This window comes from Marmota marmota, unplaced genomic scaffold, assembly GCF_001458135.2.
Source record: "Marmota marmota marmota unplaced genomic scaffold, marMar, whole genome shotgun sequence".
Lineage (NCBI taxonomy): Eukaryota > Metazoa > Chordata > Mammalia > Rodentia > Sciuridae > Marmota > Marmota marmota.
Window position 1 is genome coordinate 11022117 of NW_026000019.1, and position 16246 is coordinate 11038362.

Sequence of the window (16246 nt, forward strand, 5' to 3'; positions counted from 1 at the left end):
TATTCTGTATTTTATTTGGAGACAGAGTCTCACTGAGTTGCTAAGCACCTCACTATTGCTGAAGCTGGCTTTGAACTCACAGTCCTCCTGCTTCAGCTTCCCAAGCCACTGGGATTACAGGCTGTGCAACTGTGCCCAGGAGCCACGGACTTTTTTCTTTTCCTCTATCCTTCACAGACACACTTAGATATGTGTGTGCTTACCATGCACTATTAGAATACTCAGTTTAGCTGGGAATGACGGTGACTCGTGTTCATTGGGGAAATATGTTTGAAGTGCATTTGTAAAATAATCTTACTTATTTTCTGAAAAAAAATTCCATTTGAAAACAACAAATTAAAACCACATTGGTTGAAGTTAGAAAAATGAATTAAATGGGCTCTTGGGAGCTTGGCCATCAAGAAAGGAATGACAAAGCTTGGCTCTTGAAACACTTGGGCAATTCTGAATAATAGAATATGGACAATTTTTTCAACTCAAATCCAAAGCCATCAAGATTTTGGTGAAGGGTTCATGTCCTTTCCAGGGACATCCATGGGCAGAAGCAACAAATATCCCAGTAGAGCCTGGCCACAAGTCTGCATCAGGGAGTAGGAGCAAGGTGTCCTGCACCTCAGTGGGATAACCCATTCTGCTTCTCCACGCCCACTGCTCAGCCACATCGGCTGTAGCCTTACCTCTGGTCCCTAGCAGACCTCAGCTTGTGAAGACCCCCTCCTACCATGGTACAAACTCCTACATGAGGCCAGAACAGCAGCTTTAGACTACTGTTGGACCCTCGGCTGTTGCAAAATAGAACTGAGACATAATATTTAAATATTCAGAATCCCCTCTTACCAAGAGCAAAGTAGGTAGTAATTTGAAATAACAGTATGTGCAAAGTTCATGTGGTCATCATTCTGGCCATGAAACTGAACTCTTCCTGAAGACTCCAATAGTCTCCAGCAGGGACAGAAAAATAACCTCTAGACACAGCTTCGCGATGGTACATGCCTGTAATCCCAGCGGCTCAGGAGGCTGAGGCAGGAGGATCACGAGTTCAAAGCCAGCCTCAGCAAAAGCGAAGCGCTAAGCAACTCAGTGAGACCCTGTCTCTAAATAAAATACAAAATAGGGCTAGGGTTGTGGCTCCGTGGTTGAGGGCCTTGAGTTCAATCCCTGGTACCAAAAAAAAAAAAAAGAATGTTCCACAGGCAACTAAAGAACTGAAGCCTGGCCCAGCCCTTCAGTGCCTTGAATTCCCATGTGTGAAAGCAGTACCCCTGCCAGAGCCCAGCTCTGCTGTGGCCCATTGTGAGAATCTAGGCAGTCAATGTACCTCCCTGGGTGTCATCTTCCTCATTTACAAAAACAGAGGCTCTTTCAGAGAACCCTCAAGATCTACTCTCATTTTTATTCTGAAATACTGTAGTAAGAGAAAAAAAGTGATGAAATGTAAATCTTTCTGTAAGAAATGTTCCATGTAAGTGCAACTGAACATTTGGATAATTTATCTACTTTTCAAGTTAGTTGTAAGAAATGATTTGGCAACAGCTTGATTTTCTTTTTCTTTTTTTCAAATGTAGAAATTCATATTCCCACAATAAGTAAAAATAAAATCTGGAAAAGACTCTGTTGGAATTCTATAAATGGTCTGCAAGCCCTGAAGAAGTCCAGCATATGGCTACCTTGACCAGCTGATTGCCACCTCTCTCCTCTGATAGGACAGAAAGGAAAGACTCAAGCCCTTGCATTAATCAGTGTTGAAAGAAAAAGATTTTCTTCTACTTTCATTACTGCGATATAAACAAATGCATGTTCGTCCAGCGGGGAGAGACATATACAGACACAGTCACCCTCAGACACTGAAAAGACAGCTTTTGTCCTTGAATATGATTCAAATATTACATCATCTATCTGGAGATTATATTGGAACACAGCCCCAGGAATGATTCCCAAATTTACTAGGCTTAATCTGCAACTAAATTAAAGTATCCTTGTATTGATAGAGCTACTATTTCTACACTGTTCTGTAATAGATGATTCAAGTCTTGTCCTTGCAAATTTCTCCAAGAAAAACAAATGTCCATACCATTGAGCCACTAAGAACTTAAATAAGAAACATGTTCCCAACATTGCCTCAGTGCTTTGATTTCATGCTGACGTTCCCATAAACACTGATCATACGTCAACAATTATCCTCCTCAGCTTCTTGGACCAGTGGAGCTAAACCAGTGGCTGTCCCCGGTTCAAGAAGTCCCAAAATTATGCCTACATAGGAATTTCCAGCTCATGCGCCAACCCAATTCCATATTCCTGTTTACTATATGTGCTTAAATATAAGGTAGATGTTTTTGTTTTTCCAAAATTATCCCTTGGGGGAAAAAAGAGATCACATTTAAGTCCTTTTAGAATTTCACATATTATAAGGCACTTTCCCAATGACTTAAGTGTTGTTTGAGGAAGACATGTTAAGCTAAGTGTCCTTCATCACTGTATTGGGTACTTATCAGTAAGAAAGAGGCCAAGCCCTCAACACAATTCTCATAATTGTGCATTCTCCTGAGTGCTGAGATTGTCATAAATAAGTTCAAGATGATATGCTGCAAAGATCACAATGAGTACTTCAGGATAATTTGTAAGCTTTTCCAAAGTTTTGGAAATTGCATACTTTCCAGTGACGGTATCCAAAAGAGATTTAGGACTTCTATCAAGTCATCTAGCTTAGAGTAAGAGATTATGAAAGTGGCTTTAGGAATGACAGATGTGAATGGAAAGAGAGAATGTGATTACTTCATGAAATGTGAACAAATCAATACGGATATGTTCGTATTTATTCTATAAATTACTGACTTTAAATATGTCTGTGGGGCTAATTTACTAAATTAAATACTAAGAGAAGTTTAACTACTGCATCTATATTGTTAAATGTTTTCAACATCAAGTTGGCCAAAATTATTTTGAGGGGAGTCAAGGGGGAACCTTTCCATTAAAAAATGGGGTCACCTGGTGTTCTGGGCATATCCTAGAGTGACCGATTTGATGAATCTGTATGATGAGGTCTGTGAGTGACAAAAGGCAAGAATGACATGAAATCTGATCTGGGAATCCCAATCTGCTTTGGGTCGTCACTTGTGTTACTGAGTAAAACTTGGGGCTCATTTCAACCAAAGTAGAAAGACTCCTGATAACATTTCTTAGAGGTAAAAGCCTTGCTATAGTTTTGATATGGAATTTCCTCCAAAGACCCAGTATGTTGAAGGCTCATGGTGCTACTGGAAGGAGTGGAGCTTTGGAGGTAGGGCCTAGAGAGAGGTTTTAAGTCACTGGGGCAGTGCCCTTGAGGGATTGTGGGATCTCTCTGTCTCTCTCCCTCCCCATCTCTCCCCACTCACCATAAGGTGAACAGTTTTCTGCACCGCAAGTTTGATGTACCCAAAGGCAGAGGAATCAACAATCATGGACTGATATCTCTAAAACTGAAGCCCAAGTAAATCTTTCCTGTTTTTAAGTTGATCATCTCGGGTATTTTGTTACAATAAAGGAAAGCTGACTAACATAGGCCCTTTCAAAAAATTCACCACTTGAAACCCAGAAGGCAATTTGCTGACATTTGGCCCTCTCAGGGCGGTAGTCCTCACAGTAAGAGCACTAAGGACGGACTGGCTGTTTGCCAGGCACCAGGCAAAGTGCTTTTCATGTAATGATCACAATAATTCCTCATGCTCATTTTAGAGAAACAGAAACTGAGCAACAGACGGAGTAGTTTGCTCAAGTCTCAAGGTAAATGTGTCACAATGGTCAATGACGGGGCTAGGATTTGAACCTGGGCTGTCTGACTCCAGTGCCTGCATCTCTCTGCAAAACACTTCAACTATTTAAATAACAGGATCCACGAGGGAGCCCACACCTTCCCGGGGATCCTTTCTCCTATCCACAGCACCTCTTTCCCAGTATCAAGGCATAGGAAAAGCCAAATGAATGATCTACAATAATCACAAATTCTGAATTCACCAATCTTAAAGAAAAAATTGCTTTAAAGTTCACCTGATGGCTGCGTAAGTAACCATATTTACGCTTTCCATTCACAGTGGTCATTCTTAAATGACCAGTGTTGTTTTAGTCCCTATCCCTTGTACAGACACATTTGGACACCTGATGCCAGCTATTACGCCTCGGCTGCTGAAATTCCTCCTCCGACTAACAAAGCACTGGTCTTCTTGATTCTCCTCTAGCCTCAGTGCCGTATCGTATTCTCCTTCATTGTTCCTCTAGCTCTTTTGGGGTGTCCAGCTCGTCTACCTCTACATCCCAGGTGATCTCATCTGTGACCAAGGCTTTGCTTTCCACTTGTGGGCTCTCAAATTTCTCTTCTAAATGTCTAAAACTTATAGCTCTGACCTTCATGGGCACGGCTGCTCATCTCCACTGGCGTCTCTGATTCAGCAGATCTCCACGGGAACACCTCCTCCTCTCCACTCACGGCCCAAGCTTGTTCCCAAATCGAATCCTCCTCTTACAGTCTTCATTCCCTTCACACAGACCTAAAGCCTCAGATCCACCCTGGACCCTTCCTTATTTCTCTCAATTTCCCCTTACTCATAGCCTTAATGCACACTTTCTGGATTGCCGAATTCTTTAGATTTTACGGTGTGAGCGTTTCTGTAATCTGTTTCTTCATGCGTTTCCACCACCATGATGGCATCCCTCACCATCTCTCACTCGGATTACTACAGTGGCCCTTTACTTGGCTCTCCTAGCTCCATCCCATCCTCCAAGCCCTGAAGTGAGTGACCTTCCGAAAACAGATCCAATCATACCCATCCAAACCATCTGCAGCAACTCTGTGCCCCCAGGGCACCATCCTAACTGCACAGCCTGCCCCCAAAGGCCCTTCAAGACAGACCCGTGGCTTCGTTTCTCATCTCACTCCTGTGTCCTCACTCCTTCTGCAGCCATACCTCCCCCTGGGAACTCGGGTCCCAACCACTGGAGCTGGATGCCACGCGCTCTCACCCCATGAGCTCCTGAAGCAGAGCCCTTGCTATTCTCACTGATCTCTGGGCATTAAGTTCACTACACCTGTACTGCTGCCTGCAGTCTTTTTAAAGAAATGGGGTTCCAGGCATTTTAAGGCCATTCACCATAGTTCTCCAGCCTCTCAACAACCCTGCAAGGTTGTATAGTACTACTGCTTCCACTCACCGTGTGAAGAAGCAGACTCCAAGTAGTTGAAGAGCCTGACAACATTCAAATAAGGAACTAGTAAGTGAATGGGTCAAATGTGCAGCCAGGTCAGGCTGACTCCAAAGCTTTTATTGAGACCAACCCCGAAAGTCCTGCTGGCCACATCTGTTATCACAGCTTCACCTGCAGCAGAACAAGCAGTAAGCAGCTTCAGCTTCTACATGGGTACAGCCCACAGGACCCTCAGAAGCGGGTCACTCTGAAATGGGGCAGGTACCATACTTTCAGCACATGCCAGCATGTCATGAATGGAAAAGTCTGAGCACTCTTTCCCAACACCAACCTGTTCACATTTTCTTTGAGCCCCCAAATGAATGTTTTTGAGGAGGGAACATAATATCTTAAGCAGACTACCTCCAAGGTAGGAGAAAGGCTGAAAATGAGCCTGAACATTGCTTCTAACTTTGTGTTTACATGGGCTGCTCAGAAACAGTTCATTTTTGCCAAGGGAGTCCCAGCTTTGTACTGGGGAGTCTGATTTTATTAAACAATCTATAGCAGTCTACATATTTATTTTTGTTACCTAATGCTAACACACACATATACATTCAACTGAAGCCAAGGGGAAATTCGCTCCAATAATTATCTACCAGGTTAAAAACATACATATAGGGTTGGGGTTGTGGCTCAGTGGTAGAGCTGCTTGCCTAGCGTGCATGAGGCACTGGGTTCAATCCCCAGCAGCACTATATTTAAAAACTAAATATACAAAATAAAGGTATTTGTGTCCATTTACAACTAAAAGTGTTTTTAAAAAATATATGTAATAGTGTACACTATGTGTGTGTGTGTGTGTGTGTGTGTGTATTCCTTATTCCCTCACCTTTATAATGTGGTCAAAAATAGTCTCTAAGAACCTCTGGATCAAAGGCCAGCTCCATCGCTAGCAGTAGCTGCCTGTGTGCCCTGGAGCAAATCTACTTCCCATTTCTTACTTTTTAAATCAAGGGATTCTAAGTACTTGATCCATAGCTGCCCCTTTTTAATTCTAGTATTCAGAGAATATTCCTACTTTTATGATATTTTCTACTAGGATACAACTATTATCTTAACCCTAAGGGAATCTACCCTTCATGGCCATTTTCATACATTTAAAAAATTTTTATTGTATGTATTTAAAGTATACCACATAATGTCTCAATATACTCATACATGGTGAAATGGTCACCAAAGTCAAACAAATGAACATATTCATTATTTCACAATTGCATTTTTTGTGCATGTAGCAATCATTCATGGTTTTTAAAATTAATTAACTTATTTGTTATTATGATACTGGGACCAAACCTAGAGCGTTATTCATGCTAGGTGAGTGCTTTAACACTGAGCTATAACCCCAGCCCTTTTTAATATTTTAAGACAGGGTCTTGCTAAATTGCCCAGGCTGGCCTCAAACTTACAATTCTCCTGCCTCAGCCTCTCCAGAAGCTGGAATTAATTACAGACATGCATCACCACACCTAGCTCATACATGGTTTTTAAAATAGCAGTCAGGATAATAGGGTGAAAGTTCATTCCAAGACAATTTTAGGGGAAACAAAAAAAAGACTGTAATCAATACATGGTGTGAAAATAGCTCTTGGCTATGGATCTACTGAATCAATCATTGAAATGCCACCAGAAAGCAATATAAGTGTAAAAACTCAGGGTAATTACACACGAAAATATCATGGATAGCGATAAAATACCCGTTATGTGTTATATGTGGTCTGAGCTGACACACATGTATGGTCAACAGTTGCTAGGTTCTCAAAAAGTTTTGTTTACATGAACTTAACTTCTCAAGACATGACAGCCACTGGGTGCCCTAGATAGGATCAAATGATAGGACATAGATGCCCTATAAATGCGTGTTGAATGAATAATGCATGAAAAATTATAAAAAGTAATCTTATACAAAAGTTAAAGGATTTTCCATCCCCAAAATGGAACATGAATTACACGATTACTGAAGAAGTTCATTTTCAACCTTCATGATGTTCATAAGCCGTGGCAAAATTCCCACCCGAGTCCCATTAATAAAACACACCCTGGGAAAACATTCCTATACCTATTACTGATTAAACAGGGGCCTCTTGGCGGAAAAGAAGAAGAAGAAGAAGAAGAAAAAAAATCAAGAAGAAACATTTTAAAAGTAAGGAAAACACACTTTTTAAATCGGGATTTTTCTAATATTCCTGTTATTTGAAACCGATCCCTGGAGGACCCCCATATGCAGGGGAGAAGGGGCTGGGAATCCTCCGAGGTGCTCAGCCCTCACCGTCTGCAGAGAGAGGCAGGTTTGCAGCCAGGGCTGTCGCGGAGCCCACTCACCTTCCTTCCTGGAGGTGGCCCGGGCTGCGGGCAGGAGCAGCGAGACGCAGAGGCAGCAGCTGAGCCAGAGCGCGGGCATGGCCGGGCGGGAGTCGCTGCCCGGCGCCTCCGCCGCCGGGAGTCCTCGGCGCTGCGCTGTGCCTTCCCTTTCCTTGATCAGGTGGTTTTATCGACTCTTCTACCTGACTCAGTCCTGACAGGAAGAGAGCCTGTGTTTCAGGGCGTGACTCACCTGTGAACAAGGAGGACCCAGCCCTCCGAGGCAGACAAACAGCGCACGCGAGCTGTAAACGCGCTCCCCGGCCGGCTCCCCCCTCGCCTCCCGCAAGGAGCGCGCACACCTGGCCGAGCCAAGGGCGTGGCGCAGACACTGTGGCCCGGGGATCGTTCTCCCGGAATGTGCCAGATCCCTCTCCCGGGTGGTCCCAGGCAGAATTCACTGAGGTGCAGAGCAGCACCCCCTTCCTCAAACTGGGAGCCCTATTCTCAAGGGCAAGGACTCAGAAATAAACCAGCAGCCCTCTTTGGGCTCTGTTCTAAAAGACATTAGGGAAAAAATAAATAAATAAATAAATAAATAAAAGACATTAGGGAAGACTGGTCAGTCCCAGAGTCCCAACAGGATCCTCTTCACCCTTCCAAGGAGGGTCACCTCTCTGAAATACAGTAGCAGTACCCCAGCCCATACACTCTGCTAAGACCACACTGCCCCCACCATCACCAGGCTGGACCAAGGTTCCTTTCCTGGGCCTCCCTGACTCTTCAGCCCCTAGGCTAGCAACTCCTCAGGTCACTGATTGACAGGAGGCCTCCCTGGGAAGACTAGGTATCACACTTTGCAGCCCTGACAACCAGGACCATGATTTGCTCCCATTCAGTGCTAAATAAATGTTCTGTTCAATTGAGCAGTAAAGAGGATCTGGATTTCATCTTCCTTTAACATTTCAGAACATATTTCTCATGCCATTTTCCATGTTCTCATTGGAAAATGTTTCTTGAGACCAGCTGTGAGCATCATCCAAATCCACTGTGCTGGGTGAAATAGTACCCAGAAAAACTGCAAATCTTGGTAGGATCTATACCGTCTCTTCTCCTGGGGATAATTGAGAGAGAGAGAGAGAGAGAGAGAGAGAGAGAGAGAGAGAGCGCAAGCTGTCAAAGAAAAAGCTTTGCTTCCTGGTGGAGACAAAAGTTACCAGAGTTTATATATACACAGTGTATGTATAGACAATCTATCCCAAACAACCACTCTGGTACCCCATCACTAAGGCCCACAAAGGCTCTCGATAAATACCTGTGCACTGAATACACGAATGACCTTTCTCTAAATAGGTCTATGGATAAGGATCTAAGACAACTAACAATTCAATCCATACATACAGTATTGTCAGAGGTGTAAGAATTTCAGTTTGTGCACATAACTGAGACCCGTGAGGGCTGCCTAAGATAAGTGTGGATGGCTTTGTACAGAATATTGAGCGAGAACTAGACGTTCAGGCATAAGCAGGATCTGAATAGAGCACCAAAGAACAGCAGGGGCAGGGCAAGTTCCAGCAAACTGGCTGGCACCCACTCTAAAATCTCCATCACAAAAAATGAGGAATAGAAAGGAAATTTCAATGTTCTCATCCCAGGCTTGATTCTCTTCAATTCTGCCCAGGATCTTGAAACTCACTGTCCAGTTACTGCTAACATTTCAATTCCCAGAGACCAGGTATCTAGAATTTCCCCTTCTAGTAGCTGGTGCATGATGGAGATTGAATCTCTGTGTCTGAGTACCATGCTCCTTGCAGGTCTACACATCCATGGTGCTCAGCCATTCTGCAGAAGCAAGAACAGGGCTCTGCAAAACAAAGCCTTGAAGATAAATTTCATTTTAGCACAGATTGTTATAATTTCTCATATCTGGAAAGTTGGAACAGATATTTTCATCTATCATCATTTGTGGGCAGTGATAATAATAATGGTGGACACAGAGGTAATGCCTACTATTTGTCAGTTACTGCTGTAAACCTTTACACATATTAACCCTTTACTCTTTAGAATAATCCTAACAATAAGTGGACTGTTATTAATTTCCTCATTTCACAAATGAGCAAACACAGGCATGGGAAGGTTTACCAGGCTTAAAGTGGCAAAGCCAAGATCCCAAACCAGGCAATCTGGCTCCACAGTTTATAAATTTTTGTTAGACTAAAAGGCATCATAAAAAAGACAAATTCACAGTACTAAATAAATTGAACATGAAATCAAAGATTATTTATTGACAGTCATTATAAGATAGACAGATTGTGGATGACTGGCATACATCCATAAACCTAGAGAATTTGAGCAAATACTTCTGATTTTCTCAAGCTATTAGCTCTGAAAAGACCCCAGAGGTCAACTGAACCAGGGCAGAAAATGAGCGGCAGGTCCTTAGGGTCCAAACAAACCCACAGCTTCTCTTAGGTGAACAGTACAGGATTTTAAACCATTTTGTAAAATGCAAAATGCCTTAGGCAGGCACTCTCCAGTTTTTCTCAGCTCCTACCTCTTTGCCTTATTCTGGGCCTCTTCACACATCTAAGCAACCTGTCTGGCTCAGGCTTGAAACTCCTGCTGTGGCTTCATCCACCACCTTTAGAATTCTTACCACTTTAAGAATTCTTCTCTGGGGGCTGGGGTTGTAGCTCAGCAGTAGAGCAATTGCCTTGCATATGTGAGGCCCTGGGTTTGATCCTCAGCACCACATAAAAATAAATAAATAAAAATAAAGACTGAAGAAAGAATTCTTTTCTGATACATTGCTCAGGCAGAGTGCTGCAGAGTTCCAGGATCAAACCTGACTTCACACTATTAAGGTAGGGTGCTTAGTTTTCCCTGAGCCTCAGTTCTTCATCTGTAAAATGGGGCTAACAATAAAACACTTACCATAGTGTTGTTGGGAAAATTAAATAAGTTAATGACCTGTATATTGCTCAGAAAAGCACCAAGCACATAACATACACTACATAAATATAACTATAATTTTTACTTTTGTAATATTAGTGATGTTGTTGTTATAATTATTACCACTAAGCACCAGTTTTTCTTTGCTATAATTACTAACAAATATCATATAAGAAAGATGGGATTTTTAGTTCAAGGCTTCTCTTAATTGATTAATCATAATTTTAAATATCTGTGGAACTGTGGACATAACCCAGATTAATTTCCAGATTATTAACAATTACTTTGGAGTTATTAATAAATTTATATTTTTTGCTATATATCTATAAATTCCCTTTACACACAGATTTTCTTGTCTAATGTATTGAAATTTTGCATTTAAAACTTCACTTAGAACAAAGTCAGTTGGGATCTTAGATTTCAAGTCAATTGTAAATGTCAAATGGGTTTAAATATATTCTTTAAAATTTTTTTTTAGTTGTAGATGGACATAATACCTTTGTTTTATTTTTTATGTGGTGCTGAGGATCAAAACCAGGGCTTCACACATGTGAGACCAGCACTCTGCCACTGAGCTACAACCCCAGCCCTTAAATATATTCTTATGATCAACTTTAATTAGCATGCTTTTCAAAAAAACAACAAAAATATATTTGTTTTCCTGTATGACCCTAATACATCTTTTTCTTCAAATTCAGACAAAAGTCAACTTGATACTACTCAGCAATAAAAAGGAGTAAACTACTGATGTATTTTAAAACAATGTCTCAAGGCACTGTGCTAAGTGAAAGAAGCCAGACAAAGCGATTCCATGTGCATTGATTTATATGAAATTCTAGAAAAAGAAAAAAAAAACTACAAGGCCAGGGAGCAGACTGTGGTTGCCAGTGGTAGAACTGATTGCCCTGGGACATGAGGAGACTTTTTAGGGATGAAAGAAATAGTCTGAAATATATATATATATAATCCAATTGTACATTAAAAAGAATAAATTTGCTTGTAGATAAATTATAGCTTTTCAGTAAATTGGTTCAAAAAAAAAAAAAAAAGAAAGAAAAGAAAGAAAAAATCTAATAAAAAGGAAAAACTCACCCTTTTAAGACCAAGCTTCAATCAAATATGCAAAGGACAGGTAACCACTGAAAACACATCAGTATCTGTGAGAGTTGTAACAAAACCCCCAACTCAGCAGAGTCCAGTCCTGACAGCATTGCTAGCTCTGAGACACCATCTCAGGCCCCTAGGCCAAAATCCCACCCAAGAATTGCACAGGACCCTGCTTCTAGAAACCTCTTACAAAAGGTAAGAATGTTTGCTTAGGGGCACAAATTTCAGACCCATCTTGAACTTGTTCTAGGAAGTCAGCCATTGGATCATCTTCCCCAAAGTTGCCACAGTCACCGGGGAGCATGACCCCTGGCATGGGTGGGGATAATGCTCCCCACAGAAGCTGTCTGGCCACAGAGCTGGGAAGGAATGGGGCATTCCCACAGGGCGTGGCCACCCGGACTGAGGCCTTGGAAGTCCCCTGGGTCCACTGTTGTGTTTGCAGCTCAATCATTACCAAGGGACTTTTCTCTTTACAATGCTGTGTAAATCATTTCACAGAACTGTCATCGCTCCTCCCCAAAGCCCCAAATAGAATTACAAGTGACATTTGATTTTTGCCTTGAGTTCCATCATTACCTCAGTTAACTCTCAGAAGGAATGCCTGGTATGCCACCCACTTCCAAACTCACTTGTGATAAAAACTGAAGCACTGGCTGTTAACAGGCCAGCAAAAAAAATTAAAAAATGGGCCTTTGGTCCCTGCCCTTTAAAAAAAAATCTCCCCCAGACAGTTTTAATTGTGTCAGCATTGACATTAAAATTTTCAATATAAAATATAGCAGTCAGGAAGAAATTTTTTTTAACTCCCTTTTGTTCTTAATTGTTAAAGGAAAATGTCCATAAATGGAAATGATTCAGAGTTTCCTGGATCCTTTGCATAAATTCTCTGAAGCTGGCTGGACTCCAAAAAACCATGCTCACTGAAGCAAAGCCCAGCTGTAGTGGCCAGTTTCCATTTTATGCAGAAACATATAAGGTGTGCCCACAGCTGGTTTTGAGAGAGCTATAGGGGCCAGGCCAGAACTAAAGTGATGAGCTGACACTTCTTCTGTGGTGGCTAGAGGGTACATCCAGCCAGCAATGTGCTGGGAAATCAGTGCACAAAGACCCATCTCATTTGCACCCTTTTGGGTGTAGCTCTTATAGACAGAAATATTCAAATTTATTGTTTGCTTAACAATACACCAGATGAGGAGGAACAGGGGAGGAGAGGGACACCTGCTTAGAAAAAGACAAAATAGACAGAAAACACAATAGTGTGAAAAGATTCTTTGGGAAGTTTAGTAGATTCTCAGGGGCATGTGAGTTTCAGCTGTTGTGTCCCCTTAGGCTAAAATTTGGTAGTCAGCTCAATTGTAAAATGTTGATCAGTAAGTGAAATACTCCTTACTGTCTTTGGTTCTCCAACCACCCTTATATGTGTACCATGGATATTCAGATTTGACTAAGACAAGCAAAGGAGCCCATGTAGTGAGAAATCTCTGGATTGCAATGGTAAATTGCAAGAGAGGCAGCCACCCTTAGGTCAGAGGTCTGGAAATGAGTCTAGGAAACAACGTTTCTACATGTGCTTCAAATTCAAATCTGAAACGTTTCCACCTTTCAAATTTAAATTATTAAGTCTAAAAAACTCAAGCAACAGAGAGTCCAATCCTCTGTCTTAAATAGGAAACTTTGGACGCACTTAAATGTCTAATAATAATTTTGACAATTACAGTACTGACCGCCAAGCTGTACTGAATATTCTGCTGTGCCAGCGCAGAGCCAGGAGCCGACAGGGGTGAGGAAGCTCATCCCACTCACCATACTGCCAAGCAGGTGCGACTAGCATTCCCATTTGAGGTTACCCAGGCTCCCTCACTAACCCTTGCCAACACCTCTCTCTAGAGTTATTCCGATGCAATATAGAAACAAATTCAACCTCTCACCAGATAAATATACCTTCTCAAATTTAAAAAAATAGAATTGGATCTCAAATAAAATATGAACTGCCTAGTCCTTATACCTCCTCTGTTCTATAGTGAGCCCTCTCCTGTAGACCAGCCATAAATAAGGTTTGGCTCTTAGGGATACATATTCCTCTCCATGTTACCTTTGAATATTCCTCAGCGTATGACTCTGGATTCTTCTCCAATGTCCCTTTATGTCATCCAATCAGATCTCACATGGTTTCCTCTTGGTCTGATACCTTAATCCAGGTATAAGAGCACTTTATTAAGTCACTCAATTTAACTTCTTGGAATAATTGGAGGTTATTTTTGGCATAGTGGAAAGAATCTGAGCAGTCTGGAAGAGCTCAAGAATTCAGTAGCTATATCCCTGGGTTCAGCTTTTCCAGGGCTTGGTTACACAGAAATCCCCGAACATTCCTGGGTGGTTCTTTTGCAGGAAGCCTTCAGATTGGGTCAGTTTGTTTAAAATATACAACCGCTCAACTGTACTGCAATTATGGAGAGAGCTTCCATCACAGAAAAATCTAGAGACCCTCCTTACTGTCTTAAAAGTTTCTCAGGGTCTCAACATGTCTACTTAGATTTATCTTTAGGAGAATTAATGAAGTGATCCAGATAGCCTCAACCAAAATGACACATTTGCTTCAACTATTTGTCTATTTTAGATGAATAATTTTAGGCTTGAATTATCTGAACAATTGTTTCAGTGGTCTGCTTTATATTGTAGGAATACACAGAAAAACAAGGTTTGCCATTGCTTTTTTCAAAGCTACTGATGTCTTTTCTCAGAGTTCTCTAGTACTACAACTTTCAGAAGTAACTTAGAAAAAGCATAGTTGTTTATATGGAATTGAAAAACATCTTCTGTACCTTAGGTAAGCGTAAAATAGATTTATGCCCAGGCTAAAAATTTTACACTCATATGGATATATATTGCTTGAGCTCTAGGTAGAACACTTTCCTTTTCAATAAGGTTTTTGGATTTGTTTTTAGATCTTAATCTTGAATTCCATATTTTCTAAGGAAAGGGCAATTCTGAATCTTCTAACCTTCAAACCCTGAAGTAAGATCCATCTTAGGAGGAATTGGACTAATATTATCTGCATTCTAATCTTTCCTGTCAGAATTTTCTGTAGAATTCATATTAACTTTATAAATAAATTACTTTAATAAAAATTATTATTTGAATGAATTTACTCTCAGAACCAGATCTTGTCCAGCCAGTCAGCACAAGGTTACTTTTTTTTCTGGGTTATAAATAGAGCTGAAAGTGACAACACGTCAATGCCTTGGCTGGTGCAGACCAGTGTCCCCCTACCAGAACTCAGCTGTATCTGACAGAGGCATCAGTGGGTGTTCATGGAGTGGTTTGCTTCATGACATTAACCTTCAATGTTTTGGAATGCAGCCTAGAATACCATGGCATTGCCTAATTGACATATTATATAATTATCACCTGTAATCTGGCTCTTACATATTATATTATAGAAGTTTTTGGTCTACTATGTGAAATCAACTTTTCTCTTATTACATTAAAAGTATCTGTTAATACACACTAATGTTAGTACTTGTTTGTGACTCCCTTTCTTCAATCCCTTATGTCTTTAGAAACTTTATTATAAAGGCCCTTTGTCTTTCTGGCTGAAAGACATTGTTAGACCTTCTAGGAACCTGTCCTGGTGATGATTTTGGTTGCTCTTCTTAGGTTTCCAAGCTTTCCCAGGTGTCTTGACAAAGAAAGACCAGATTTTAAGCATTTCTTACATTTGGGCACTTTGTGGCTTGCATGGACACTTTCTGACGGAAAGTCAGAGAAGAGGCTGGGATAGAGCAGTACAGCCCAAAGCATCCCTTGCCAAGCCGTCCACTGTAGTACAGGCCTGTATGTGTCCAGAGGGAGGAAATCTTTTCCCAAGGTGGTCTGCCCGGAGAGGCTCCTTTTTGCTCTCCTTCTGCCCACACCAGAAGAGGTATGTTCTCTGATTTGCACAAGAGTTCCTGCTGAGCTGGCCTTGGCCCTGCCTCCAAGCCATCAGCACCAAGGGAAAACCAAAAGATCAGTCTACATGCCTGCTCGATTTTATCCTTGATATGAACTGATTATTTGGATACTATCACTTAGTAATTCTAATTTGGATCATTTTCCCTCCAATATAAAAATTAACACATTTTCAGTGAATTTCACTTTCCCCTTTCTGCTTACTTTAGTTCTCAAGAGCTGTCCCCAAAACTTCCTTTTCTCTGCATTGACGTTAATATTCAGCACCAAGTTCACTGAAATACCATCTGGAAGATTAAACTGTGTGTTACCCATTCAAGGTAATTCAGAATCATTTTAGGAAATACTGCTTACCATACTAATCTTTGGAAGCTATCTCTTTCACTACATTTTCCTCCATCCATAAAAAAAAATGCCCATTCTTCTAAGCTGATATGGACAGATTAAACTAAAATTGCCTCTGGTTCTAGGATAACTAAAATTTAAAATAATTTCTGGTATGAAGGTTTAGCAAATTTTTTTTGATCATCCATACAAACTAGTACTATCTTATCTTTAAACTACTTGATACTCCCAAAGAGCCATTCTAGTGTGACCTGATGTCCTTTTCCAAGAAACTAGGCTTCCTTATCCACAGTGAGTTCCCTGTCTGCTTGATTAGAGATTCTATTAACCTGATTTTTAATCTATAATTTCTAAGGCAGCCCTATCCAGA

General features: G+C 41.1%; 1 protein-coding gene across 3 annotated transcripts in view; it reads right to left on the reverse strand.

Annotated features, from left to right (window-relative positions):
- The window catches only part of Lamc2 (laminin subunit gamma 2), a 65969-nt gene extending 52092 nt beyond the window's left edge, over nt 1-13877 (reverse strand). The window contains exons 1-2 of one of the 3 annotated variants that reach the window (XR_007349971.1): nt 13673-13877; nt 7540-7732 (exon numbers count right to left, since the gene is read on the reverse strand). Coding sequence is in view for 2 of the 3 variants with exons in the window: in XM_048809864.1 (XP_048665821.1) it covers nt 7540-7618 (79 nt within the window). In the remaining variant the exon portion in view is untranslated. Of the gene's footprint in view, nt 1-7539; nt 7827-13672 lie in introns of those variants that run through there. The other 2 variants (XM_048809864.1, XM_015491716.2) reach the window with 2 other exon arrangements.
- Between the last annotated feature and the right edge of the window lie 2369 nt (nt 13878-16246).